This window comes from Chrysemys picta, chromosome 1 (genome assembly GCF_011386835.1).
Source record: "Chrysemys picta bellii isolate R12L10 chromosome 1, ASM1138683v2, whole genome shotgun sequence".
In the NCBI taxonomy this organism is placed as follows: domain Eukaryota; kingdom Metazoa; phylum Chordata; order Testudines; family Emydidae; genus Chrysemys; species Chrysemys picta.
The window spans coordinates 200,080,194-200,108,042 of record NC_088791.1 but is presented as its reverse complement, the minus strand read 5'-3'; the positions used below and the strand labels follow the sequence as shown (position 1 = coordinate 200,108,042).

At 44.3% G+C, this 27,849-nt stretch overlaps 1 protein-coding gene across 1 annotated transcript; it reads left to right on the top strand.

The window, feature by feature from the left end:
* The first annotated feature begins 166 nt into the window (after positions 1–166).
* On the top strand, positions 167–26,527 carry ICOSLG (inducible T cell costimulator ligand). Its single transcript, XM_005301791.5, has 7 exons — positions 167–569; positions 7,043–7,083; positions 12,116–12,481; positions 15,021–15,305; positions 18,020–18,190; positions 20,608–20,643; positions 22,603–26,527. Exons 1-7 carry the CDS (start codon positions 556–558, stop codon positions 22,611–22,613), a joined length of 924 nt encoding a protein of 307 aa, XP_005301848.2. The 5' UTR covers positions 167–555; the 3' UTR covers positions 22,614–26,527.
* The last annotated feature ends 1,322 nt before the right edge of the window (positions 26,528–27,849 follow it).

The following is a 27,849-nucleotide window of genomic DNA, read 5'->3' as shown; positions in this document are numbered from 1 at the left end:
TGGAAGCCTAGGAGAAGCTCCCCAGGACAAAAGGGTGGCGAGTTTATAATGCACGGTGTTGGCCCTACTGGGTTACCAACCCCGTGGAGATGGTAGGGCCGGTGCATTATCTATCGTCCTAGCGACTCGTCTCAGGGCATTGACGGGACACCCCTTTGCCCGGGCTGCAGAGCGAAGCGCTCGGGCCAGGGGTCTCGCGGGCTGAGCTGCTCGCCCGGGCGCGGGGTGGCGGAGCGCGCCTGGCCTGGGCTCGGCTCTGCTCTGCTCGTCAAAGGACGCGATCCCGCTCTCGTCGCCTTGGCCGGGGAGCTGCAGGTGGCAGCAGAGGAAGGGGGCCCGCCCGCGGTCACTCTCCTGCCCCCAGCCGCGTGGGAAGGGAGAAGGGACCAGCCGCGGAAATCCCCGGTTTGGACGACGTAGGGGGGAGGAGCTGGCTCAGCCCAGGCACGGCTCAGCAGCTGTTTCACCGCTTCTCCGTCTGCCACTCGCCGAGGGACCAGTGCCTGCGCCTCCCGCCGAGTCCCCGAGGCTGCCCGAGCAGCGCCCCGCGCCGGGATGGAGCTAAGAAGGTGAGTGCGGGGGGCACCCAGAGACTCGCCCTTGGTTCACACTCCTGGTCTCCGTCCTGCTCGGACCCCGTCCCCGCGCCCCCCACGTGCCTGATGGCGCTGGGTAACTGCGGGGGCTCCGGGTCGTAGTACACCCCCCCCCCCGACTGGGTCATCGCACTAGAGAACTATGTCGCTCTGCTCCGAGCACGCCCAAAAGACAAACACTGAACAGTGCTGCCAGCCCAGCGGCAGCCGGCCAAGTCAGCTCATTTCCTTAGCAATGGACAATCACTGACCCCGCTCCTACCCCCGGGAGCCAAGCGTCAAACGGGGAAGGGGGAAGGGGAGGTCAATCAATGTTATGCTGAGGGGAGCATGGTCCTGATTTTCTTGCTGCAACAGGAGCATCTACGCTTGCTCTCTTTTCAGCTGTTAGAAATTGGGAGGTTGTTGGCATCAAAAACTGGGTGGCGCACTCTGGATCCAGGTGCCAGGTTTGGGTGTTTGTGCTGCAGGAGGGGTTTTGGTGCACTAAACTTGCTCTCAATTTTGTCAGTACAATTGGGGTGGGGTGGGGGGCTGACTACAAAAATGACCAGGCTCCAGGAAGGTCCAGCTTTTCCTGCCAACTCTCCCCACTGACTGGTGTGTGTGTCTACCTGTAGGTTGATTCATTCCCACCCCCAATCCATTTGGTTATCAGGGTAAGGCTGAGGCTGCTCATAATTTAATCTTCCTTTATCAAGAGAGGGCACTAGGGGCAAACCAGAGGGCCTGCTCCTGCTCCTAAGAAGTCAGTAGTTTCTGCTCCTTGTGTTCCGGGGAAAGGAATGTGCACTCAGATAAATCTCCCCTTGACCCTGACTGGAATTCACAGCAAGAAAGGCAGAAAATGCTATTGGGATTGTTATGGCAGGGGAAGGTTACTTTGCTGTTGAATAGTCGTGGTACTTTATTATTGAATTAAAAACACAAGGGGCAAGTTTTACAGCCCCCTCCCTCTTCCCCCCCCCCCCCCACCTCAGAGTGAATCTGAAAACTGGCCTTTGTGGTTCTAATTAGCTTAATATAAAGGTGCTGGTTTCCTGGCTCCTCTGCAGCCCACCTGGCAAGCTGCTGGAGACCTCAGACCCTGAGACAGCACACGAGGTAGACTGCCCAGAGCTGGGGCTCCATCCCTTTGTCTGGAGAATTTTGAAGTTTTTGGTTTTTGTTCTGAATCGGAACAAAATCCATTTTGGAAATAGCAAAATCCTCCACAAAACATTTTTCTGCCTCGCTCTCATTACCATGTGATAAAGGTACACACCCCTTTTCCTAGAGAAGACAAGCCCTTGTGTGAATGCTTCATCGAGTACTCGCAGCACAGCATAAGGCTAAAATTTCTTGCTTCATTTACAAGTTGATTAATCCCCAAGGCCAATTGCTTATCATGTTCCTTTCAATGGGGAATATTCCCCGACAATACATTTTTACCATGCACTACAGCAAAGGAGACGGACTACATTTGTTTGTTATGCCTCCAATGAGATGTGGCAACAAAGTGCCAGTGCAGTTGTCAGTGTGTCCTATTGAACAAATAGGACTGCTCTTTATCATTCCCACCTGAGTCCCATCCTCTCCCCTTGACTACAGTAGGAGTTGTGGGAGCTCAACACCTCTCAGGATTAGGAATACAAAGACAATTAAAGTCAGTAAAATGACTCGCACTGTGGGTTTTGTGATCAACCCCAACACTCGACTCTGCATGACTGATTCTGTGCTGAAAAACCACAGCAGTGCACCCAACTGTTTCATGTAGGTGGTTAGTGATGTTTATTTGTGAAGTACTGAAAGAATCTCTTTAAAAAGAGAAGTAGAGAGAATGTCACTGCAGACAGACTTTCTTTTGGTTAAGGTGTGAACAATAGAAAGATCTAAACAAACATGTTTTATATTATCTGGAAAACTACAATTATGGAAAAATGCCATGAAACAGATAAAGATTTAGGGCAATTGACTCATAACTCAGCTAAGAGAAATATAACACTGATGAGGCACAAAGAGCTGTTCTTGATACAGTTTAGGACATAGTCAAGGTTTATAGATTTGATTTAAATGTGAAACAAAACACCCAGTTGTTGCACCATGAACATCATCATATTTTTGATGTGCTCAGAAAAGCAAAAACACACCAAAAAATACATTGCAATTTTCAACTGCATCAAATCAGTTCTCATGAGAAGAAGGTAAATTGTACATGTAAATATGCAGATGAGGGTGGGAATTATAATCTCAGTGGGCCAGTGTGAGAATGAGGAAGTGAAACTTTCTCCTGTCTCACCGAAAGTTTAAAAATAGGGGTGGGGGGAGGATAAATGGAGAAAAACAAACCATTTAAAAAGAAACTTAAGGGACTGATCCAGTTTCCATTTAAGTCAGTGAAAATCATTCCCACTCCAGCTGGTGCAGGAATTAATCTCAAATGGGCATGACAGAGGAATTCCTCTGGTTTCAAGGAAAGAAGGAATCCTCTCACCTGCTCAGTAACTGAGCCACTCTGCAAGCACTGTGGACTGCAGCAGCATTAACATCCACTTAGGAGGGAGGAGGGTCAGCCCCTGGATCTGTCTTGTCTAAACTCTGGACTGAAATATTAAGATCCTAATCCAATAACACAGCTTTATATTGACACCTGTTATGCATTTTGGCTACATAGCACAGACAGCCCCACTTACACTTGTTACTTTCTCATTGGCACCAGCAATACCTCTTAAGGGGAATTCCCTGAAAGGTCCAATGAAAGACAATCAAGCGTTGTTTTCTCTTTGGTTCAACAGGAAACTAGACCCAGTGGTGGATTAGCCAGGGCCAGTGGGTCCTGTGTCCAGCTGCCACAGCCAAGTGGGGGGGCCGGAAAAAATGGGCACCCCTGTGCCCTGACCCTGGTCCCCAGTTGGAGCACCGGGGGGGGTGGGGGGTGGCAGAGTAAGGCATGCCCCAACCCCATTTCCCCGGCAGGAGTGCCAGGCGGGCAGAGTGGGGCAAGCCCCCGCACCCCGAGCCTGCTCCCTGGCTGGAGGCAGGGGGACTCTAGGCAGAAGGGGTAAGGAGGGGCCGCCTCTTGCTCTGGCCCAGAGGGCCCCACAAACCCTAATCCACCCCTGATTAGACCCATTGTTTAAGAAGGAAAACAAACAAACAAAACCACAGGATTTAAAAATAGTACCAAGGTGATTTTTTAAAGGAAGGTATTCTAGAGCCATATGTTATATAGAAACACACACATACATATACATGGATCATGCACCATCCCCTCACAGCTCCTAGTGCTAACCAGACTGCACATGCATCATCTCCACACAGTGACTGAGCATGCTGCCTCCAGCCCAGAGCTACAGGAGGGGAGCTGGATTTTCGCTGTAGTGGCAGCTCCCAGCTACTTTGGGCTGGGATAGGCCCAAGCACTGGAACTGAGTGCCGGAAGCCTGAATCTCCTGTCCTCTCAATGCCCCCCTGCTGGCACCCAGCATGTGTGGAGGAGGAAGCAGTTTGATTTGAATGCAGAGGCAACAAAACTGGACTAGGGAGAAGGAATGGAGTAGGTTGGGAGACAGAATCTGGTGAGACTGGGACTGGTCAGGGAAATTCAGGAGATGACTAGGAGCCAGCTGGTTGGGGGGAACGCTGAGATCAGATGTAGAGTTAGGGTGCAAAGGGAGAACTGGGACTAGCTGGGCAAAGGGACTGGGACAAGGAGCCAAGGTGGAAGGGAGATTGAGGCAAGGAGCTAAAATGTGGGTGGTTTACACTGGGATTGGATGAGAAGCCCAGGAATTGGCACTGGCTAGGTGCGGGCAGGGTGAGTTAGAGACTCAGACAGCAAGTCCAGAGGGGAATCCTAGGACTGGATGGGCAAAGAGCGGGGGACTAGGATGAAGAACCCAAGGAGTGGAGACTGGGATTAAGTAGGCAAGGAGAGACAAGAGTCAGGGTGGAAAAGAGACAGCACTGGGACAGGAACAAGTTGTAGGCGATGGGGCAGAAAGGTTCAAGCTTGGGGAACAGGTAAAAGACTCCATGCTCATTGCAGCAAATTCCCCTCCAGAGCCTGGAATAGAACCCAAGATTCCCGAGTCTCATCATTCCTCGGTTGTCACCATACATCTGCCAATGGGTTTCATAATGTGTGTCTCATCCCCACCTAGTGCTGGTCAATGGAGGATAACAACCTACTATTCTTATCAGTTACTCCATTACTCAAGTGGTAGAGGTCTCTGCAGTGGATCTGAAAGTTCCAGTCCTGCTGATGACCCAAGCAGTTGTCCACATGATTCCATGTGATGTAATTTCTCTTTTCAGTTTGCTTTTATAAAAAACATAGGGAATTACACACACACACACACACAAAACTACTTTAAAAGAACATTATTAAGGTTGCAAAGTCAAACACTCCTCTCACTTCACAAGGGGGCTGTGAGAATAAATTACAGTTTGTGAAGCATTCAAATACTATAGCAATGAGCTCCATTTAAAAAGTCCATGAGGAAATTAATAATTCTGTCTTCAGAGCAAAGTGTGCCACAAAGAAGAGATGGGCCACTCATTGAATGAGGAGAAAATATAATATTAAATAGCTACTCATTCAGTGAGCACCATCCAGTCTGTACACAGAATGAGGCAGCTGTACAGTGAAAAAAATAGTATGTGATCTGCAATTAAGATTATATCATAATGCATATACACAAGGGGGGTGTAAAGTACGGTTGTACAAGCCACCTTAATTCTGACATTCTCTAACTTTTGAATGCTTGACTTTGCTACCTTAATAATGTTCTTTTAACACATTTTTTGTCTGTATAATATACAAGTATGTAGAGGTGATAATTTACACAGTGCACAATTCCCAGTTGTTCCTTGAAAAACTTCCCAGTAATAAAGAAATGAATTTATTTTAAGCTGCAACATCAGCCCACTGAGACTTATTGAACATTCCAAACCCTGAGCAGCTTCACACAGCCACATTTGTTTTTCTCAAACAGCCAGAATAATGTTACCACCCCCTCCCTTTCCACCCCCACTCCCCCCAAATTAACCCTATCTGAGGCCCAAAATGGGCAAGATTCAATCTCAGCCATAAAAGCTTTGCTAGACATAAAAGTGTTATGGCTTTTAAGTCTGATTTCTTACATCTTTGAAGAGCTAGTAGTGGGGGTTTTATACCAATGGGAAAGAGCAATTAATCCCTGTCCACTGGGACAGGGCACTAGCCCTGGAAAAACTCCAATGTCAGAGTTGTGGCATTGTTATGTATAGAGATTCTATTCTCAGACTGTTTTGGAAAGTGTATGTTATATTTATTGGTTTTCATTTTTATCTTTCTCCCTCACAAGTTCTGAACAATGAGACTTATGACAGTGAAGGCACCTGGACTTTACAGGTGGAGGGTTACATATGGGGGGGATATGATAGAGGTATATAAAATCGTGAGTGGTGTGGAGAAAGTGAATAAGGAAATATTATTTACTTGTTCCCATAATATAAGAACTAGGAGCCACCAAATGAAATTAATGGGTAGCAGGTTTAAAACAAATAAAAGGAAGTTCTTCTTCACACAGCGCACAGTCAACCTGTGGAACTCCTTGCCTGGGGAGGTTGTGAAGGCTAGGACTATAACAGGGTTTAAAAGAGAACTAGATAAATTCATGGCGGTTCAGTCCATTAATGGCTATTAGCCAGAATGGGTAAGGAATGGTGTCCCTAGCCTCTGTTTGTCAGACGGTGGTGATGGACAGCAGGAGAGAGATCACTTGATCATTACCTGTTAGGTTCACTCCCCCTGGGACAGCTGGCATTGGCCACTGTTGGTAGACAGGATACTGGGCTGGATGGACCTTTGGTCTGACCCGGTATGGCCGTTCTTATACTCTACAAACATAGCTTTAAAAAAAATATTGGGACTTTCTAAAACATTCATAAAATAGTTTTTTTCCTGTAACATATGACATATACAAAATACTCATTTGAGATGACTGGAATGATCTGCATAACCCACTTGTGGCTTTGCCACTTGGGAACAATGCAACCATCCCAGAGTCATGCCAATGAGGCCTTTATACCACTCCACACCATGACATATTCCCTATATACATTTTTATCTATGTATATATTCCCATACACCCAAGAAGGTGATCTGCATAGTCAGCTATTTTTTCAGTAGTCACATCAACATGTTTCATTGACATGCCACAGACTGATCCAGTCAACTGTTAATCAGAAAGGTAGACAGCATTGGTATCAAGCCCAGTATAGTGTATTATCCTTCAATTTATTGCTTTTTCCCAGAGTGATAATTTTAAAGTGACATTTTGTAGCTGTCAAAAATGTGGGTACTTATTCTACCCATATGTTGTTGCTAAGCTACGCTACTACTATTGTATTTAAAACTGTGAATAGTACGTATGCACTTACGATTGCATTATCATTGAGCTTTTATCTTTTGTTTTTTATAGTTCTGGACTTTGGTTACTGTTTCTTTGTGCTCTGGGATGCGGTAAGTTAAGAAAAAGTTATTCTCAATATAATCACTTTTAATACAAGCATTTGTTTGAATATGCAGAGTATGTATGTGCACAACATAAATCAGAAATCTAAACAGTACTTTTGAACAGGAATCATAAAGATTCTTTAATATGAGACTTTCTGTAATTTGCATAAAGAATGTCAAATGTCCTTGTGATTTTATTAAGGACACTGGGACTACCTGGGGACCTTTATTCGGACTGAATAATACCTTACCGCCAGAGTACTCCCACTGAAGTCAATGAGAACACTCATGAAATATAGTGCTATGCAGAATGAGTTATCAGAATCCGGCTCTGAGTGAGTTAACATGAAAAAGGAGCTAGACAGTGCTGTGTGCAAATGCACTAGCCTTAACCTTTGCAGCAGAATTTTGAAAGCCCATCCTGCACAGAACCCCTCTGCAAGTTCTGGCCTTGAGCTGACCTAGTGATCACGGCATAATCAACACATCTGCCAAGAGGAGGCTTCACAAGTAGAACATTAAGACTTATACAGATCGAGATTGAGACGCACTGACAAAGCAGATACCAGTAATACAACTAGCACCACACATTACTGGTAAGCCCCAAACATTTCTCTCACTCTTGATTACTAAAAGCTCCCCAATTTACCCCTAAATAAAGTGTGGGTATGGGGACAGAGAGACTATCAAATGAGATTTAAAGTATTTTTGCTGTTTCATAGAAGAATTAAGAGTTGCCCCATTCTTCTTAGACACAGAATCATCTAAGTTTGGCTGAGTCACATTTAGTGTTTGTTAAAACCGTACATGCCTAGTCACGGCGCACTCTACCTTGGCATGGGGAAGGGTGTTTGTTGAGAATGTGAACCTACCACATCAGCAGTAAATGTACTGCAGGATTCCGTGACCTTTCCATTTAGGGCTACAATCTGCCACTCTTATTCATAGCAAGTAGTACCTTTGTTCACAGGACTGAGGCCTCTTAGGGTATCTCTACACTGGAATTAAAGCCCCACAGCATGACTGCGGATGGCCCAGATCAAACTGACTTCAGCTCCCGGGCTCAGTCTGCAAGACTGAAAATTGCTGTGTAGATAGGGTGACCAGATTACCACTATAAAATATCGGGACGGGGGCGGAGCCAAAAAGGGGGCGGAGCCAGAGCAAAAAAAAAGTTTTAAGGGGCCTGGGGCATTAGCAGGCCCCGCACGCTGCCCTCCCCGAGTCCCCGCGGAGCCTCCCGCCCCCTGGCCGGCCACGGGCATATGCGGGAGTCCCCGCGGAGCCTCCCGCCCCCTGGCCCGCCACGGGCATATGCGGGGCGCAGTGGGTCTGGGCGGGGGCAGCGCGGAGCGGGCAGGAGCCGGGGGGGCGGCAGGGGCCGAATCCCCGCTGCTGCCAGGGAGCCCCGCGCCTCTCCCTCCCGCTCGCGGCTGTGGCTCCTTCCCGGCGGGACGCGCCTCCCGCTGCCCCGGGCACATGCGGCGCGTGTCCCCCGCGCCTAGTCTCCCTCCCGCCGGGAAGGAGCAGCTGGACGCGCGCCGCATGTGAGTGGGGCAGGCCGGGGGGCGCGTCCCGCCGGGAAGGAGCCGCAGCCGCGAGCGGGACGGAGAGGCGCGGGGCTCCCCGGCAGCAGCAGGGATTCGGCCCAGGCCTCCGCGCCGCCCACCTGGCCCCTGCCCGCTCCGCGCTGCCCCCCGACCGGACCCACCGCGCTGCCCCACAGGCTGCAGGGCTGGAGCAGCCTTCAAGGCTGCGCTCCCGGCCCCGGGTGCAGCAGCCCGGGCAGAAGCCCTCTGGCGCGGCGGGGGGGCTCACAGCTGAGCCCCCCTGTCTCCCTCCTTTGCCCGCCCCCCTTTGCCCGCCCGGTGCCCGGGTGCTGGAGCTGACTCACCAGCTCCAGGATCCAGGCACCGCCACCGCCATGCTGCAAGCCTGGGAGGGAGGAGGAATGCTGGGGAAGAGGCGGGGCCAGGGCGGGGATTTTGGGAGGGAGCCAATGGGGGAAGGAGGGGGTGGAGCCGGGGCGGGGGGGGGCGAGTGCCGGAGCGGAAGGGAAAATTTCTTCTTTGTCCAGTGTCCCGACCAAACATTGGTCGGGACGCGGGACAAAGAAGCAAATATCGGGACAGTCCCGATAAAATCGGGACGTCTGGTCACCCTATGTGTAGACATTTGGGCTTTGGCTAGAGCCTGGGCTCTGGAAACGCCGCCCCTCACGGGGTCCCACAGTTTGGGCTCCCGCCCTAGCTCAAATGTCTACACAGCAGTTTTGCAGCCCCACAGCCAGAGCCCTGCAACTCCGAGTCAACTGACCCAGGCCAGCCGCGGGTGTTTAATTGATGTGTAGACATACCCTTAGGCTGTGTCTGCACTGCAGCTGGGAGGTGCGATTCCCAGCATGGGTAGACAGACTCGCGCTAGCTCTGCTTGAGCTTGTGTACTAAAAATAGCAGTGTGGCATAGATGTCGCAGCACTGACAGCAGCTCGGGCTAGCTACCCTAGTCCAAGCCTGCCCAACCTTCTGGGTCAGAGCCTGGGTGGCTAGCTCAAGCCATTGCCAGTGCTACAACATCCACACTGCTAGTTTTAGCATGCTAGCTCAAGCAGAGCTAGTGCGAGTCTGTCTCCCCAGGCTGGGAATCACACCTTCCAGCTGCAATGCAGGCATACTCTTACACGTTTAATGTGTTGCCAAAACTTGAGATTTTATCATGATTCTTACAATATTTGGAGTTCTTCCTCCAAACTCCAGGTCCTGATCCAAAGTATATGGAAGTCAATGGAAAGGCTCCCATTGACTTCAGTTGGCTTTGACTCAGACCCTTTGAGTCCTGTGATTTTGTGAGAATCTAGCATTTATTTGAATGGGGGGATTTAAGTAGGTTTCTAGCCCCCATGATTGTGGAGAAAAACTTGAAGTAACATAAATGTGTCGAGAAACTAGAAGGCAAAGGAATAGAAGCCAACATTTAAAAAAAAATCTTGTGGTTTTTAAATTAATCCCATGATATTGTGAAGCCTGACTCATGGTTTTTGTATGTTTGGGATTGGCATAACTGCGTTATGCACATTACTAGTTGCATTGGATTTTCATGGAATTATTCATGTACATAAAGTTAAACGTGTGTGTAAGTAGTCACAGACACAGAGCCTAAAACACAATTCCTGGGCTTTCCTGTTAACAGTGATGATGCTGGTGCACAAACGAGGTCGTAACTAAGAGGGTTTTATGAGGTCCTAATAAACCCTTTTGGAACATGAACGCAGTTTGCCAAAATGAAAAGGACTGAATAGTGAAGTAGAGTAAATAGCAGCCTTTTTAACCCTTCCACAATTCATTCCCTGGGCTGAGCGCAGCTCCTCTGCTAGCCCTTGGGTAGAAGTGCCATCTCACACTGATGTCTAGCTACCATCTCTAGACAACTGAAAGATTATCCAGCCCTCCCTCCAGAGAGGATGGCTGTCATGGATATGAGATATCCGAGGGCATGGAAGAAGTGAAAATGTAGGGAAGGGAAACCTGAAGAACCCCTGGGAGACAGATGGGCACAGTTTAAGAAGCTTTATTTTATATTAATAGATTGGAATCTTTTAAGTTTCACAAAAAGAACAGGAGTATTTGTGGCACCTTAGAGACTAACAAATTTATTTGAGCATAAGCTTTCGTGGGCTACAGCCCACTTCATCAGATGCATAGAATAGAACACCTAAGTTTAAGTTTCAGTCCTGCAAGGGACAATGTGCTGAGTGAGCTTGGGTGTGGGTCTGGCAGTCCAAGAGTTACTTTCATTTGCACTCATCATTAGTACAGTAAAAGTGATTATTGATTTTAATGTAGGTTCGATGTCTAGAGTCCTTCACTTAAACTTAACAGAATTTCAGGAAAAAATTCTCCATACAGTGCTATAATCTGTCACCCTTCCTCACAGTGTATATTACTTTCTCATGGGTGTAGTCGGGGACGCATTTAGGGACAGGCGACCCAGATGATTGCCTAGGGTGAAGGGCTTGAGGGGCACTGAGTTTGGGGTGCTGTAAGGTATTCAAAAGTTTAACAAATGGGGGGGCACCAAAGACGCTCCTTGCATGGGGCGCCATTTGGTCTAGGACCGGCCCTGGGTCTAGTCCCATTGATTTAAACAGGTCCACCCATGTACATAGGTTCCAGTCAACATGCCTGAGTGTCTGAATTTTGCCCGTGGAAAATATCTTCTCAAAACCAATATTTTATTTCTTTGTGTTTTAAGGAGCTGCTATTCTTTACGTTAATTTTGCTATTTGTTGTCCGTTTAACATGGGGACCATATAATGTTTGTTCAGAGATTCCAAGACCAGAAAGGACAATTGTAATCATCTAGTCTGATCACCTGTATAACACAGGCCATACACCTTCCCCAAAATAGTTCCTAATGCACATCTTTTAGAAAAAAACATCCAATCTTGATTTAAAAATTGTCAGAGATGAGATGAGAATCCATCACATCCCTTGATAAATTGTTACAAATGGATACATAATGCTACACATGATCTTTAAGGATCAGTAATACCAGTGCAAGCAAGGAGTACCTCAAGTGGAGTCACAGTTACTTTGTTTCTATTGTAGGTATTTGTATGCCTCTCACCCCTTTACTTAAGCACCTCACAATCTTTAATGTATTTGTTCTCACAACACCCTGGTGAGGTGGGGAAGTGCTATTGTCTCCATTTTAATCCCCATTTTACAGATGGGGAATTGAGAAGCAGAGAGATTAAGTGGCTTGCTCAATGTCACACTAAAAGTTGGTGGCAGAGAAGAGAACTTTGAACCTGTGTCCTTATCACTTGATCATACTTTCTCCCTTCTTTGGTGGCAATGAGATCAGAACTTGGCCCTAAGCAATTATTTTTCTTTACAAACAAGTGAATATTGATATTCTTGTTTTGAAAATATAAGTACTCCTTTTCAAACAAGCTGGTAAGTAGAATTGTGACAAGTATATTAAACTGCTTTTCTTCAGACTGATTTTCTCTTTGTTCCCCTTTTTATCTTTCTAGTTACTGCAGAGGAAGATAAGAAAGTTATCAGCACAATAGGCAGCACTGCTGAACTGAGTTGCATTTATACTCCAGAGAAAAAATTCATTTTAAATAAGCTACGGGTCTTTTGGCAAATAGCAGATGGTTCAAAACCATGTTCAGTGGTACACACCTTTAATTCTGGTCATGAGAACCAAAGCGAGCAGTGTGCAGACTTCAGAAACAGGACTCGATTATTTCAGGATAAGCTGGAAAATGGCATTTTTTCTCTGCTGCTGCTAAACGTCAGCCTAAGAGATGAACACACATACCGGTGCATAGTACAGAAAAAGGACGTGGTTTTCAGGGTTATTCACAATGCAGATGTGGCCCTCAAGGTAGCAGGTAAGCCCTTCTATTCCATATAAAACCAATATTAAACAGCAGTTTGCCACCCTAGATCTCTGTGGATGCTGCAGAAGGAGCATTTGTCACACAATAGGCTAAGGGAGGAGGATTTCCTCATGCCCCAAATGGTGGTGGTGCCACCACACTAATTTGCCTCCCTTAGACAATCCAAGCTTTTAACTCGGTCAAGGACAGTATCACAATAAACTATTCAAAACCATCTAGTCCTCCAACTTTTGAAGCACAGACTGTTTGGTTTACCCTTCCCTCAGCTGTTCAGGGAGGGACAAAGGGCGAGGGAACACTTATGTTTACTGAGAGGGTAGTTAAACAAGTCAGTTTCAGGCAGGACTGTACCCAAATTCTGACTCAGACAAGTACTTGGCCAAATCCCAGTGACAGTTTTGTTATTTGTCTTCAGATGACTATTTTTTTAATGACCTTCCAAAGCCCAATGATACCTGTGGCGTGGCTGGCACTACTGCTTCCCCTGCCCCTCTCCCGAGAGTCAGATGTGATATGAACCCAACACAGATTTGGGGTAGGGAGTAAAAGTAATTTTTTTTTCAGAATCAGGTGCCAAAATGTATTTTGGAAAACAAGCTTTAATTAGGACAAAGGGTGAGAGAAATCCCAATGTGCGCATAATGGAACCACAAGTAATGTTCCATTTGCAGTGCAGTGTTATCAGTATATTTTGAAATGGCAATAAGTTAGTAACCAAATGCAATAGAAAGAGCAATATATATTGTGCCATGTTTTGGGAGGCTGATTTACGGTTGGTGTTGATTCTCATTACAAACATTCTGCTGTAATGATCCACTTTAATATATTTATACTTCATTATTCAGTAACTGTATAGCTATTTGGCTTCACCCATATAACAATTCCAGCTAGTCAGATTAGCTCAGCTTCAGCAACACACTTAAACATGTTAAAGTTATGGATGTGCTTAAGTACCTGGCTGAACCAAGGACTGTTTAGGACAGGGGCCATCTTTTGTCCCGTTTGTATAGCACGAGCACAACAGGGTCCAGTTCTGTGACTGGGGATCTTAAATGCTATATAATACAAATAAAAAAAGTGACGATTAGCTATTTGGTACACTCCTAATTTTTGGCTCTCTTCCAGCAGCTGTTCTGGTCCCCATCTTCCCCCCCCCCCCCATACCTCCCCCCCCCCTATTTCTTTCTGCTTGGAATGATGAAGTGATCTATTTTATTTTCACCAGTATAGGTTTCATAACCTCTGAGCTCCTCTGCCTTATTGCATTTATTCACACCATCCCCATCCTAATAAAATCCAAGGCAGTGACTCTGAAGCTGCGGATAGCAATTCTAACTCTGCTTAACTGACTCTTCATTTCTGGCTGTCATAAACAGTTCCGCTTGGAGCAAATGTTACTGTGCAGTTCCCACAGCTCACAGATGTGAAGAAGCAGTGGCCTCACTTTGGCCAGAATCTGAGCTTAAAAAAAAAAGTTAGTCCCTAATCCTCCCATCTGATGATCATGAGCCAGTGCCTCTGGGCAACACCCTATTGAAGGTGTTGGGGTGAATCTGACTGTAGGATCATAGCCTTAGGCAGTAAACTGGAAATAAGAGTAGATCCTCTTTTGGGCTTCCTGCCACTCTCAGAATTAAAGCCCTGTCCCTTGTGAAACGTATCCATGTCCTCTGGAAGTTTATCCAGTTGGAAAATTATTTAATGAAAACAATATTTTGTAAGCAAGCTGGGAATTTATGTTGTAAAGAGTTGTTTGTGGTGTAAAGCAGTACTTCATTTGTTAATCTGATCTGCCTTCATATACCACTCTTTGTTGCTTTGTGATATGTTGGAAGACTGAAAGAGACAAAGTCAGTTAGCCCCAAATAGCTTTAAAATAGTACTGTGTGCAAAGGAAGGCCTGGATTTTGCCTCTTAGATCCACGCATGGATTGTATTCCTCCATGTGGAAATAGGGAGATCAGCCAGTTCCTTACAACCATACACCCACTCCTGTCACCTGCAGAAGTCTCTCTGCGTGGTCCAGGGTTCCTTATTTGTGCAATGGAACTGTGTTGCCAGGGAAAGAAGCTGCTAAAGCCAGTGCATAGGACATAGGATCTCCATGTGGATGGCCCTAGCCTCATGCAGTTCTGCCAAGCTTGGAGGCAGGGCTTCCTCTGTGCAACTGTGTGTGTATCCCCATCTACCCTGATAGGCATTATGGGGGATCTCCACAAGGAGAACAGTTGGGAGAGCTCTGCTCTCTGATACGTCTCTTACAACCTCTTCCATGGTGGGGCCTTCTCTGAGTTAGTTCAGAATCTTCTTGCAAAATGCTACTGAAGTGAGTTTAAGACCCTTTTCCCCTTTGGTTTGGCCTTCTGACTCCTTCAGTAAATCACTGAAGTAATTGGCCTAATGTCCATGCAGGCTGATATTTATGTCTGAGCTATGAGTTTATAATCCCCAGAACCTCCGCTCTATAATCTGAGTCATTCCTTAATCTTTTGAAAAGATTATAAAATGCTAATGTTTTTTCCTTTTCCAGCCAATAACAGCCTGCCAGTACTAAGTGGACCTATAAGAATCCACCCAAATATTGGAGAAGAGGTGACATTAAGTTGCAACTATAGCCAAGGATACCCAAAGCCAAACATTTACTGGATAAATAGAACAGACAACAGCTCCCTCCATCCATCATCATTACAGATCATCCAAGACAATGATGGCACATACAGTGTTTTCAGCACACTGAAGATTGAAGCGAATTCTGATATAAAAATAGGATGCATCATAGAAAATGAACTACTACAGCAAAATCTAACTATCCTCTGTAAGTTGCTTAATATTTGGCAAATAACAGGTGTGCGTGTGTCTACATGTACATCTCTGATGAGTAGCAGCCTAATTAACAGCATGATAGTCCAGTAACCTACTGAAATGAGTTTAATTTTTAAAGCCTATATAAATTTAGGCCACAGTGTTTATATTTAAATGTGACTTTTTTCAAATGAAGCTAAACACCCTCTTAGGCCTCCTAGATCTGAACACAGATCACCGTTCCTCTGTGTGGAAGTAAGAAGCACCATCCTGATCACAGAAGTTCTCTCCCACTCCCCTGAAACAGTTTTGGAATCACTATGATTCCCCCTTCAGCTCCTGTGGGAACCACGCTAGGCCTAGCTCAGTGCTGAAGGCTTATTTTTAAAGGAAAGACATTTTAATATGTAGTGGATCCATGACTCCTGAAGTCCCACCACATTGGTTGACAACCACTCTCTTAGCTATGCTCCTTCTGTGGGTAGTTTTAAAGTTCTGTTTTCAGTCTCCAAAGCTGCTTTGAAGACAAAGAGACATTTGAAACTAGGTTTGTACCAAATGTCTAACTGGATTATTCATCCAAGCACCAAATAACTGGAAATGGTATTAGGCCAAAGCATTCAGAACAATCAATGAGAGACACATGGATGATAGACCATTTATTGCTGATGGAAGTTATTAGTAATAAAAACCAAGACTTAGCCACTCAAATTCATAAAACAGATAACTTTTCCTGTTCTGTACAAATCTATATTTACACGCTGTAGCACCTGTAGTGTGATAGATGCCTTACAGACAAGCATAAAGACAAGATAAAGCCTTGCCCCAGACATTGCAATCTTAGGCCCTGATCCTGCAAGCAGCACTATGTGGGTAGACCCCCATGCCTTTGCAGAGCCAGCTGCAGGGTCAGAGCTAAAGGGATCTATCTTGCAAACTCAGTGAAGTAATACCAATGAAATCAATGTGATTACTAGCGTGAGCAAAGATCACGCATACATGAGTACAGATTGCAAGATAAGAGGCATTTGGTAGCTTGCTAGTGCCAACATTCCACCCTGTAGGAAATAGGAATAACCCATTCACTATTATCTTCCTAAAGACATTTTGTCACATTCATTCTGAAAAGAATTATTTTACCTTTTATAAGGTTGATTAACTTTTCCAGAATACATCGCTCTAATGTTTTTAGAAGCAAGCAAACAAACAAAAAAACGTAACCCCACTGAAGTCAATGGGAATTTTGCCATTGACTCCAATAGGGCCAGGATTTCACCCATTATTCTGAATGCACATGTGCTGATTTTATTGCTTATTTACAGCAGATATTAAAAAAAAAATACAAGTCTATAGGCAACAGCTCAAACCTACTGTCTGCCATGGTTGCTGAATGGAAGGGGAATCTGGAACCAGGAAAAGAGGAGGAAAAGTGGTGAATGTCTCCTGAGACAGGGCAGAAGAAGAATAGGCTATGGGGTTAAGAATATGATATGAGCTGGCCCTGAGAAGGTGGGGAGAGGACACAACTTGTGTTGTGGGCAGGGACCAGAAGATATCGGAGCTTTCTCATCACCTCTCTTGTCCCTTACTGGGGCATCGTCCCTACTAGCCAGGAGGAAACGAAGCAGCACAACCAAACCAGCAAGTGCCCTGAGGAAAGGATGGGGCTTCTTATGTAGGGTTCCCAATTCTGATTGGATGTATTCCCGGGGATTTCATCACATGACATAATCTTTAATTAAAGATTAATCTTTAATTTCTGGAGACTCCAGGCCAATCTTGGAGGGTTAGCAACCCTATTCTTAAGGCATATGTGAACAATTATTCTGCCAGAGATACTTATTAGAAGCTAAATTTTCATAGAAATCTCATTTCAGTAGGTTTTTGGAGTAGGAAACAAAGTTTTAAAATGGTTGTAGGGGATTTTCTCCACTAAAGGAACGATGTCACGATGGCAGCTGAGTCTTCATGGCTCCCGCAGGAGCCTACAAAATCCTGTACTTGGTCCAATGAGGCAGCAACAATTTTAAAGTCATATCATTGTGTATCTGTGGATTGGTAATATATAAATAAATATACAGGCACAACAATATGTACTCCCTAGTGCTGTCACTTGTGTAGTGTGGTGACCTGCAGGATGAACTGCAGGGTCTCATGGCAATTGCCAAAGCGTGGCTGCCATTTTGGGTTGTCTCTTTAGGGAATCCTCATGGTCATTGGTGAGGCTTTGAAAGCTTCGGGACCAGATATCCAGGGAGTTACAACTTACCCCAGCTAAGGATCTGGCCCTCATTCTTGTTTGAAAACAAGTCTAATTTTGAGTACAACAAATCACCCAAAAACTAATCTTCGAAAGCTGTTCAGTAGATTCCTTTCTCAGAAGAGCATATCCAAAATGACAGCCAGCTTTGGTGTGGGCAGGACTTTGTCACTTGAACACACATAGTGCTGTCATTTTCAAGAGAAGTTGTGTTACTAAATCCTTCCACGGGAGGAAAATGTATGCCTAAAAAGTGTGTGTAATATTGATTAATAATTAAAAACCATGTAGGTAGAAATTTGGCCTTGTTCAGAAAATATTGGTGGTGATGGGATGAAAGTTATTTGTATAGGAGGGCTATAGAAGCCTATAGACTTTTGTGAATCTCATGTCTATAAAATGCAGTTGAACGCTCATCTGGAATGAAGTTTGAGAGCATCTCTCTCCTTTTCTCTATTCCTCTTCAGACTCGGAAAACGTCACAAACTCTAACTCGACCAGAAGCAATCTGTTAGATCTAAATGAACCAGGAGCTCAGGCTGGAGGTGTCCTTGCCATTGCCATTGTGTTAGCTGGTCTAGCTGTTTTAACCTGCTGGCTGTGGAAAAGGAAATTCCGTCACCGGAGATCATATGCCGGTAATTAAACCATTTACGCTTGTTGGTCAGATATATATATTCTAGTTCTTTTCATTTTTCCAAAATATTTCATATTCTACAATTTGTCATACGTAGTTGTGAATTCTCTACATTATAAGTGAAACTAGAGCATATGACAAGTGCTGAGTTGACAACAGTGGGAGCTATACTCCTAAGTAGCCACAGAACTGGTACATCATGAGAAGTAGCAGTGTAAACTTTTTCATGGTGTTATACCAACGTACCTCACACCTGAGGAACCATTCCTTTGAATACAATGGTAATTCGGGCTCCACATCTATTCAGTCTTTGGCTTCTCTGCCGAGACTATCTACAAAAGGAGTGTAATGATAAGGAGGGGTTTGTGCAATATGGACAGCTTTCCATTAAGAACTGGACTGAGATCACACACACAGTTCATATAGACCAAACCAAAACCGGATGATAATCACTGGGGATTATCACCTGTCTTGAGAAGATTAGAATCAATGATTTACCAAATCATAGAAGTTTAGGGCTGGCAGGGACCTTGAGAGGTCACCAAGTCTAGCCCCTAGATGAAAGGCTCCAGATCCTTTTACAAATTCCCTACTCTACCAGTTTCCTACAATTTCCCAAGTGACAACCAATCATCTCTTACTAGGATTCCATGTAACAAACAAGCAAACAAATCCTCATTTACAAATGTGATTGCTTGCATTTCTGTAGCTGCCCACACAGAAATTTCAGCACTTTACAAGATAAAACAAAAGAGAGCTCCAATAGATGTCTCGATAACAAGGCTGAAGATATACTAGAGCTGAGGGGATGGGGGTGGAACTGTTGTCCCATATGGTGAAAATTTGAGCTTTTGAAAAAAAAAAAAAAAAGTTCCAGTCCGCATCAGAATGAAACAGACACCTGATGAATATTTTTGCAAAAAATGAGAGAGAATCACCCCAGAATAACCAATAGCCTGGTGGTTAAGGCACTCATCTGGGATGTGGGAGCCCTGGGCAGGGGTTTGAACCTGGGGTCTCCCACATCCTAAATGAGTTCACTGGACTATTGGCTATTCAGTGGTGGGTCTTTCTCTGATCCTTCCTCCCCATCCCTTCAAAAAAATATTCCAACCTGAACCTGAGAAACCCTCCTGACTAATGTTTCATCCAAACCAACCATTTCCCATGGGAAGTGTCAGTTTTAACAAAGCAGCATTTTCCAGAAAAAAAAAAGTTTAATCAAAAAATTCCCAGCCAGCTCCAATATTTACCCATGTATGTGAGCTCTTATTGTGGGGCAAATTGCAGAGATGCCAGGGAGAGCATGTAAGACTGGGGGAACACAAAGAGCTTTCCTTCTTTGTCCTCATGCAGGGGCTAGCCACATTCAAAGGTTGCTACTGGCTAGCAGCACTAGGCACTCCCAAAGGGGTGGTGAGAAAGCAGGGACCTGCCTCCTTCTGCATCAGCTGTGCTCACTTGGGGCTTTGCGCTTCCCTGAGGCACAATACCTCTTGGAACTGCCACAGGGTGGTGCAAAGCCACTCCAAACCATTGCAGGGCTGTGATTTAAAGCCATAGTCTCAGCATCCAAACTCCATTATGTAATATTGAGGTAACTAAGTTATGCAGTGTAGTTGTAACTGTGCCAGACTCAGGATAAATAATTAAGTGTAAGATGAATTGCTAGACAAGAAGATCACTTGGCCCAACAAACCTGAGGCTCGTAACTTTTTCTCATGAAGATTAATGTTGTGTAGAGCCAAGCTGGAATTATTCATAAAGGCCTGGAAATTTATAAAACCTTAATTTGTATCTTTAGACTGTTCTAATGTTTTCATCCTTATAAGGCTAGAGAGGTAGTGAGCAAAGATATTTGCTAACTGTACAATGATTTGCCTGCTTTCCTGTTGCCTCATCCTCCTCTTCCATTTGTGGGTTCCATCCACCTGTTGCCTCTTATCATAACCTACACTGTAAGCTCTTGGAGGCAGGGACTGTTTGCAGAATGCCTAGCCCAGGGGTCGGCAATCTTTCAGAAGTGTTGTGCCAAGTCTTCATTTATTCACTCTAATTTAAGGTTTTGCATGCCAGTAATACATTTTAACGTTTTTAGAAGGTCTCTTTCTATAAGTCTATAATATGTAATTAAACTATTGTTGTTTGCAAAGTAAATAAGGTTTTTAAAATGTTTAAGAAGCTTCATTTAAAATTCAATTAAAATGCAGAGCCCCCTGGACCGGTTGCTAGGACCTGGGCAGTGTGAGTGCCACTGAAAATCAGCTCGCGTGCCGCCTTTGGCACGCGTGCCATAGGTTGCCTACCCCTGGCCTAGCACAATGGAGCTTTGATTCTTTATTGATGCTCCTTGGGGCTACTGCAAAGAAGAGATAATAACCACCTCACATATTTAAAATGCTGCATTTCTTTTAACAGATGTTCAACAAAATGAAGATGGAGCACAGCAGAATAGTAAGTAGTGAAAGATCAGACACGCACTTACCATAAGTGTCTTAGGAGCTACGTAACTTCAGGGTTCCAGTGCCACAGCTCTCTACAAAATATTTGATTTGTTTTTAAACTGCCCAAGATTAACCATTTCTGACTTCATACAAATTCAGTATATGCCTCAAAAGTGCTGCTCTCTTCCTTTCTGTGTACCACCTCTTAGGGGGACAAATCCTCCCCTTGTTCAAATCCAGATAGTCCCATTTACTTCAGTGGATCTATGCCTGTTTACACCACCTCAGAATCTGGCCCATATCTTTAGAACATGCGTTATGTACTCTCCTTTCCCTCACGAAGAAATATAGTCTAAACCTACAGTCTGTTAACATTTTAATGGCCAAGAGTACAAGATGTAATGTGGCAGGCCAGTTTAGAAGGGCAGTACCCATTTGTAATAAAAGAAAACAAGGCATGATTTAAAAACAAACTCAGATCTAGTGAAAGTGGACAGAGATAGGATTGTTTGGAGGCTACTTGATAGTATTTATTGTGTGACAAGTGTTAACCCTATCCTGTGCTGCATCTGCAAAATTAGCTAGAGATACAGTGGATCTGTGGGGAATTACTGTATAAAAGTCCAGAAAATACACTGCTTTAAAAGCATATAAACAGCTGCTATAACAAACTGCGCTGCACAAATACGACTTAAAATATCTAATGCAAGCAAGCATCCTTCACATAAAAAAATGCTTAGCTTTGCATTTGATATATAAACCGGTTTAATGAACAGTTGTTTTATACACTCCCCAGGCCATTCTGGGCTGATTCAACACAGTTGTTCCCATTTTAAAATCAACAGGCATTAAACTATTTCCTGCTTAATGACCTTTTATAAACAATGGGTTTTCTCCTCCAGACAGCAAAGTCTGTTTACATGGTACAAGCAGTTTATTTAAAGTCTCCTCTTGACTTATATTGAGTGCTTCTTGGCCAGACCCCAGGACCTGGCTCATAAATATGTAGTTAAGTGAAAAACTACTTGTGCCACATTAATATTGGTTGTAGTAAATATTTGTTTTATGGTGGAGCCCCATGGTGCTGGGCACCGTATGGACACATTAAAAAAAGAAACTCCTCCCCTGCAGGTTGGGGTTCTCTCTGCTCAGGGTCAGACCCCTAAAGACTAATCTGGTTTGCTTTGGCTAACAACAGAGTGTAGGAGCAAGCCAGGCCCACTCTCCCTTTCCCCCAGGCACAGCCCAGTACCAGACATGGGAAGGAGAGGTGGTTCGGGACTCACTGCAAGGATGGGTCCCCTATATTAGACTGATTCTCCTGCATCTACTAGTTTTAGAACCATTTTGTGCTGAGGGAGCAGTGCAAAGCTTTCCTAATGCACCAGAGGATCTGGCCCTACGTCATTTTAGCTTTTCAGTCTAGTGGTGCAGGGTGCATGTAGCCCCATGTGAAACAACACCCTGGGCAGATTGAAGTGGCCATTCCACTTTTTAGTATTAAAACAAAAAATTCTTCTGCTTTAGCAATTTAATTTTCACCTTACGGAAGGTCAGATCATTTATTGGGAAATCCTCACTGATATGAAAATAAGAGGGTCAACTGAGGCTTGGCTATATTGCTACAATACAGGAATTTTTAAAGTTAATGCCTCTTTATTCTAGCAGCAACTGAAACTAAGCAATGTTAAAGTAGGCCTCTGTTTGAGGGAGAGGGGGCATTTCTTGCATTTGCAGGGTGAGATGCACCTGAAGATTAAGGCCTAGACCCTACAACTAGATCTGCACTGATGGACTCCAGGGCCTGACTGGAGTCCTATTAAAATCATGGGGCTCTGTGCATGTGCAGGATCTGGGCTAATGGGCCTTTCCTATCTTTGACTTCATGATCTTTCTCTGTTCATTGATTGTCAGTCAAGCACATTAGTAGTTTTTGTCTATAAAACTAATAATTATTTTGTCTTTACAGCACACGTTTAAATGGAAAATTCTCAGAGAATTTGGGCAGCTAGTGATGTACCAAGAGAATGGTGAAGCTAAGGACACTATGTTGAAGCCAAGGACGGCAGCATTATCTGCAACATGAATGACATAGTGTTTCCAGAGCGTGGGCCAAGACAAATGGCAAAAACCTTCTCTGACAGAGGAGAGAGCAAAATCCAACTGCTTTGGTCTGCCACTTCTAATCAGCCCTTGTGCTGGTTTCAAAACACTCTTCAAAACACCTGTATGAGCGAAAGGTGCAGTCGTACCCAGATGCGAAGCATTGCTTCAGGAAAGAAAGACTGCTAACTGTTATTTTATCAGTCTAAGAATTCCCTACTAGACTGAGATAAGCAACTGTGTTTCAGCAGTGCTGACAATTCTCTCTGCCTTTCAGACTTTTCATAACGATTACCGAACATGAAAAATGGCAGCTAGGCAAGTGAAAACTGCAAGACTTTGTGTAGAGCAAACTTTGTTGCCTGTTTTACTTCTTCCCCTTCCTCCATGCATCCTTTCACTGTTTCTGGGCAGCCTCAATGGCAACACAAAAATATCCCGAAGCTTCCAACTTAGACATGCAGAGGTACAGGTGCCTGTAGCTGAACAAAACTTTTGAGTATGAACATTAGGAAGCCTTCTTTTATTGCAGTTTAAGTGTGCATTCTACATTTTACAGAGAACTCGATCAAAAAGGGAGTGTCCATCAGTTGACAGAGCACAGAAGTTACTAGATTCCTAGGAAGTGCATAGCACTACCTTAGCACTGTCTGTGCTGAATTCAGATCTGCAGTTGCCTGTGCATACACTTCGGAGACGGGACCAAAAAACATAGTGTTGTTATCCTCATTTTGGCATGTCAAGCGTCAACCGCTCGCTCCCTGTTGGGTTCTAGGATACTGGAGATTTGAAATACAATCTTCGTGCACTCCCTCCCCACACTCTCCCCCATAAAAACAGGTGTGTAGAATATATGGTCACATTTGCCATTGATACAGCAAGAACATCGTTAACAGACAAAGTAAATGTGTGGTGAAATCAGGGCCGTCCTTAGGATTTATGGGGCCTTATGCAGTATTATTAAACTGGTGCCCCTATGTCTGACGGCAACCCAGGCTCACATGTGTATTTTAGATAAGGGTGGTCTTTTGAAGGATTTATTTAAAAAACTATATGTCTGAAGATCCAAGCATTTAAGGCTAAAGATGAATACTCAGATTGTGCATCTAAAAATCTATGCAAGAATTTTTTAGAGATGTGATTTTTATAATCTTCAGCAACACACTAATGAAATATTTTAAAAGCAAATTTTAAACTAAGGTCCTGTAGACTAACATGTTCTGAGTAAATATTACAGTTTGCACAACTGCTTTTGTCAGTAAATTCAGAAACTGACAGTATATACCTGGGGGCTGGCAAATGCCTGTTAAATGACTTCATTACCACTTGAATGGCTCTTTAACAGTTTCAATATTGTGCTAATAGGTCTGGCAGGCTCGAAGGCTTTTTCACTTTTAAGTACTAGATCCCCTCTGGAGGGAGACTCACCAGGCTGCAGCAGCCAGCTGTGGTGGGAGCTGCAGGAAGGGTCAGATAAGAACAGGGATGGGATAAGGCAGGAGGGTGGACACGAAGACCCAGGGGTGCCCCAAATTTTCAGGTACCCTATGCCTTGTATGCTACATATGCCTAAGGACGGCACTGGGTGAAATAAAAAGATGAAAAGACAGCAAATACCTGACACTGAAAGCTGTAACTTGCTTGTGCCTAGTGCACAAGGGGAAGTTGAAAATACAATCCCTGTAAAGCTACCATGGCCAGGGGTCCTGTGAGTGAAAGATGTAAAAATCAAAGCAACTAATTTTTCCCAACGCGTAGGGTTTTGAAGGAGGATTAATTTGCTTGCTTCGGGCACTTTACTCCCTCTATATCCGTCACCATTCTGAATTGTACCACCTTTATGCCATCTGAATGAAAGAATCATACTGCTTTTCCAAACTACGCTGGGGAAATGGCACCGGGTGGCAACAGTGGGTTAGTGCTCTGGCTTTTCATCTTCAAATCCTAGTTAAATTAAAATAAATTTGGTGGCCACGTTCCCCATCATTGTGCATATTACAAAACCACCCAATGATCTGATCTGGATAGGAATGTCTGCTGAAGCAATAGTCATGACTAGGTTAACAATGCAGTAACTTAAGAACAAGTTAGATGAACTCGTCAGGAATCCTGCCTCAACACAGAGGGATGGAACAGATCTCCTCGAGGTCCCTCCCAGCCCTACACTTCTATTATTCTACCAGCAGGTTACAACACCGACCCAACTTTTTGTAGGAAGATTGCACAGACTCAGTCCGCTCTAGGTCTAGCCCAAGCCCCAGTTAGCACTCACTTTAAGGCAAACTAGATTTGCTCTCCGATTTTAACAGGGTGGGGAATCTTTGGAAAGCACACCGTGCTGTAAGCAATATGGGAAGAACAGAGGCATTTAAATACTTTGATTTTTAAATTGATTTGTCCATGAGCTTTAAAAAGAGAGTGATGTGTGCTCTATATGAGCAAGAGAGAAGCCTGGTATATTTATGACTACAATAGAACCTCAGAGTTCTGAACACCAGAGTTACGAACTGACCAGTCAACACACACCTCATTTGGAACCAGAAGTACTCAATCAGGGAGCAGTAGAGACCAAAAAAAAAAAAAAGCAAATGCAGCACAGTACTGTGTTAAACAAACTACTAAAAAAATAAAGGGAAAGCAGCATTTGTCTTCTGTGCATAGTAAAGTTTCAAAGCTGTATGAAGTCAATGTTTAGTTGTAAACTTTTGAAAGAACAACCATAATGTTTTATTCAGCATTACGAACAACCTCCATTCCCAAGGTGTTCATAACTCTGAGGTTCCACTGTAGTTTAAAGAATATGAACTTCATGTTGCTACTGTGTTGCCTGCTAGTCTGTGATAACAGTGTAAAAGAAGGCATGTGGAGGCAACACACAGCACAAGAAACTTATATAGGTTGAGATTTTGTTGGTTGGTTGTGGTTATGAAACAAGAGGATTTGATGGACAAAATATGCCATGCTTGGTCTCTAAGGTCTCTGGGAGAAATTCTATGTTATACTGAACTCTGTTCCTTGAGGGTTTTGATTAGTCTAGCTTCAGCCTGAACACATTGCACAATGACGTCTTTAACCGGAGCTGTTCCCCCACAGCTGGGGCTATAAATTGAGGAGTTTCACAATATTTTGCAGGCAAGATTAGAAGGGTGCCATAAACTACTTCCAATAGCCTTTTTCTTTTTCTTCCTTGACCTAGACATTGGATCTTCTCAGCAGTCCAAAGTCTGTCTGTATTTTGTTTTTACTGACATCTGGAGGTATATTGATAAAAAGCTATAGTGTTGAACTAGATACCCTACAAATGTGAACAAAAGCTGTAAATGTGTCCATTCCTTAATGGTCCAATACAGCATCCTGCAGAAGTTTTGTTATTATCTGTCAGATCAGATATGTTGGCTTTACCAGCCCCTATACCGCTATTATGCCTAACACATATGTACCTTTTCTAAAAGCACCTTTCTTCCTTTAGAAAAGGCCACACCTATTATCTGGAGATGTAAGAAATGAACGTAGCAATTCTTCTTAATAGTCTTGTTAAGTTAATTATATTTTATTTGATTAGATTACTGTACAGTGTGTAGCAAGTACTGAATGGTGACAGCTTGCTTTTGCTAGTTTGAGATATTTGTTTGGGTTATGTCATCTCTTTTTGGCAGCAAATCCTAGGTTACTATTTCGTTACCATCAGAAGGACCAGGATACAAGACTGAGTTGTTTATTTGTTTTTTTTTTGTCCTCATTAGTTACCATATTTATGTTTCCAATAAAACAAGCCCTGATTTTGCTTGTCATGTTTAGTCAAATATATCTGTCTCGGGCATGGATCCCTATTACCGAAGGGAAAGTCTCACCTACTTCTAATTTCAAACCCATTCATGAAGCACTGTAATGCTGCTCTAGAAAGGGATCAGACAGGGATCAGGGCAATGCAGCCACAGATAAGGCCTGTTCTAAATTGTCTTCAGGGCAAGCTGCTTCTTCCTTCATTAAAAGAAGATTAAATTATTTTAATTCCATATTCTGATCTGACATATGTCTGATGCTGAAATTGGCTGGATGGAAGAGACACACATACAAATCCCCATCAATGTAGCTCTTAAGGCAGATTCTAAGAAACAGATTTATGTTCACAGGTGAGTGAAAGGGGTGCATGGCATGACTAGTAAAACCACAGTTTGAAAGCCCCAAGGCAGAACACATTGTTACTAAGTGATCCAAATCCATCCTTCTCCTAGTCAAATGCTATTAAATGTTTACCTATTAAATTTATTCTTTTCTATCTCAAAATACTTTCCCTCATCCCACTCCCATAACTGAGACTCCAAACGCACTCTCATTTCAATGGCCATTTGCACTGTGTCAAAGGGATTTTATTAGAACTTGTTTTTCCATTATTAATAGTCATCATCCTTCCTTCAGGTGGTGGCTGATCCTGTGCCATTTAAGCCAGTAGGAGTGTTAGCACTGATTTAATTGAGTGCACGATCAAACCCTCATACACCATCTTCCATCAGAGGACCTCAGAAGCGCTTTACAAGGATTCTAAGAGTTTAACTTTCTCCCAATTTGTGTAATAAATAACCTATATTGGGAACTTTTTATTCACACCTTCAGTCTCCACACAGGAGAGTTACAGCATAGCACTTTGGTTTGCACTGCGGGGCTGTGTAGACATGCCCCTAGTCTCCTGATTTAGGCCCCAGACCAGCACCTACTTCTGAAGAAGCAGACCCTCGTGTCTGCACAAATCCCAATTGAACTTGTAATGATGCTGGCTTTGGTGGGACCCAACTGAGAGTATCAAGTCAGGACAAATTGCTTAGAGCAGGGCAGTTACAGCCCAAGACTCGGGTTCCATTGCACACCAAGGCAAACCAAACCAGCCAAACAGAGAAGACTTCAGTTTTACCCCACTGGCTAACCATAAGTCGCACAAGCAATTCCCTTGGACACTCCAGTTTCCCAGTATCACCACCAGTGCCACTCGTTATGGGGGTGGATGCAGGGCCGGTGCAAGGAAGTTTCGCGCACTAGGCGAAACTTCCACCTTGCGTCCCCCTCCCAGCCCTGCAGCAGCTCCCCGTTCCCCCTCCCCCGCAGCAGCTCCCCACCC

Excerpts from the sequence above, each read along its gene's own strand:
- ICOSLG (XM_005301791.5), top strand. Across the intron at positions 12,482-15,020 it reads TGTGGCCCTCAAGGTAGCAG|CCAATAACAGCCTGCCAGTA; the intron begins GTAAGCCCTTCT and ends TTCCTTTTCCAG. Across the intron at positions 15,306-18,019 it reads GCAAAATCTAACTATCCTCT|ACTCGGAAAACGTCACAAAC; the intron begins GTAAGTTGCTTA and ends ATTCCTCTTCAG.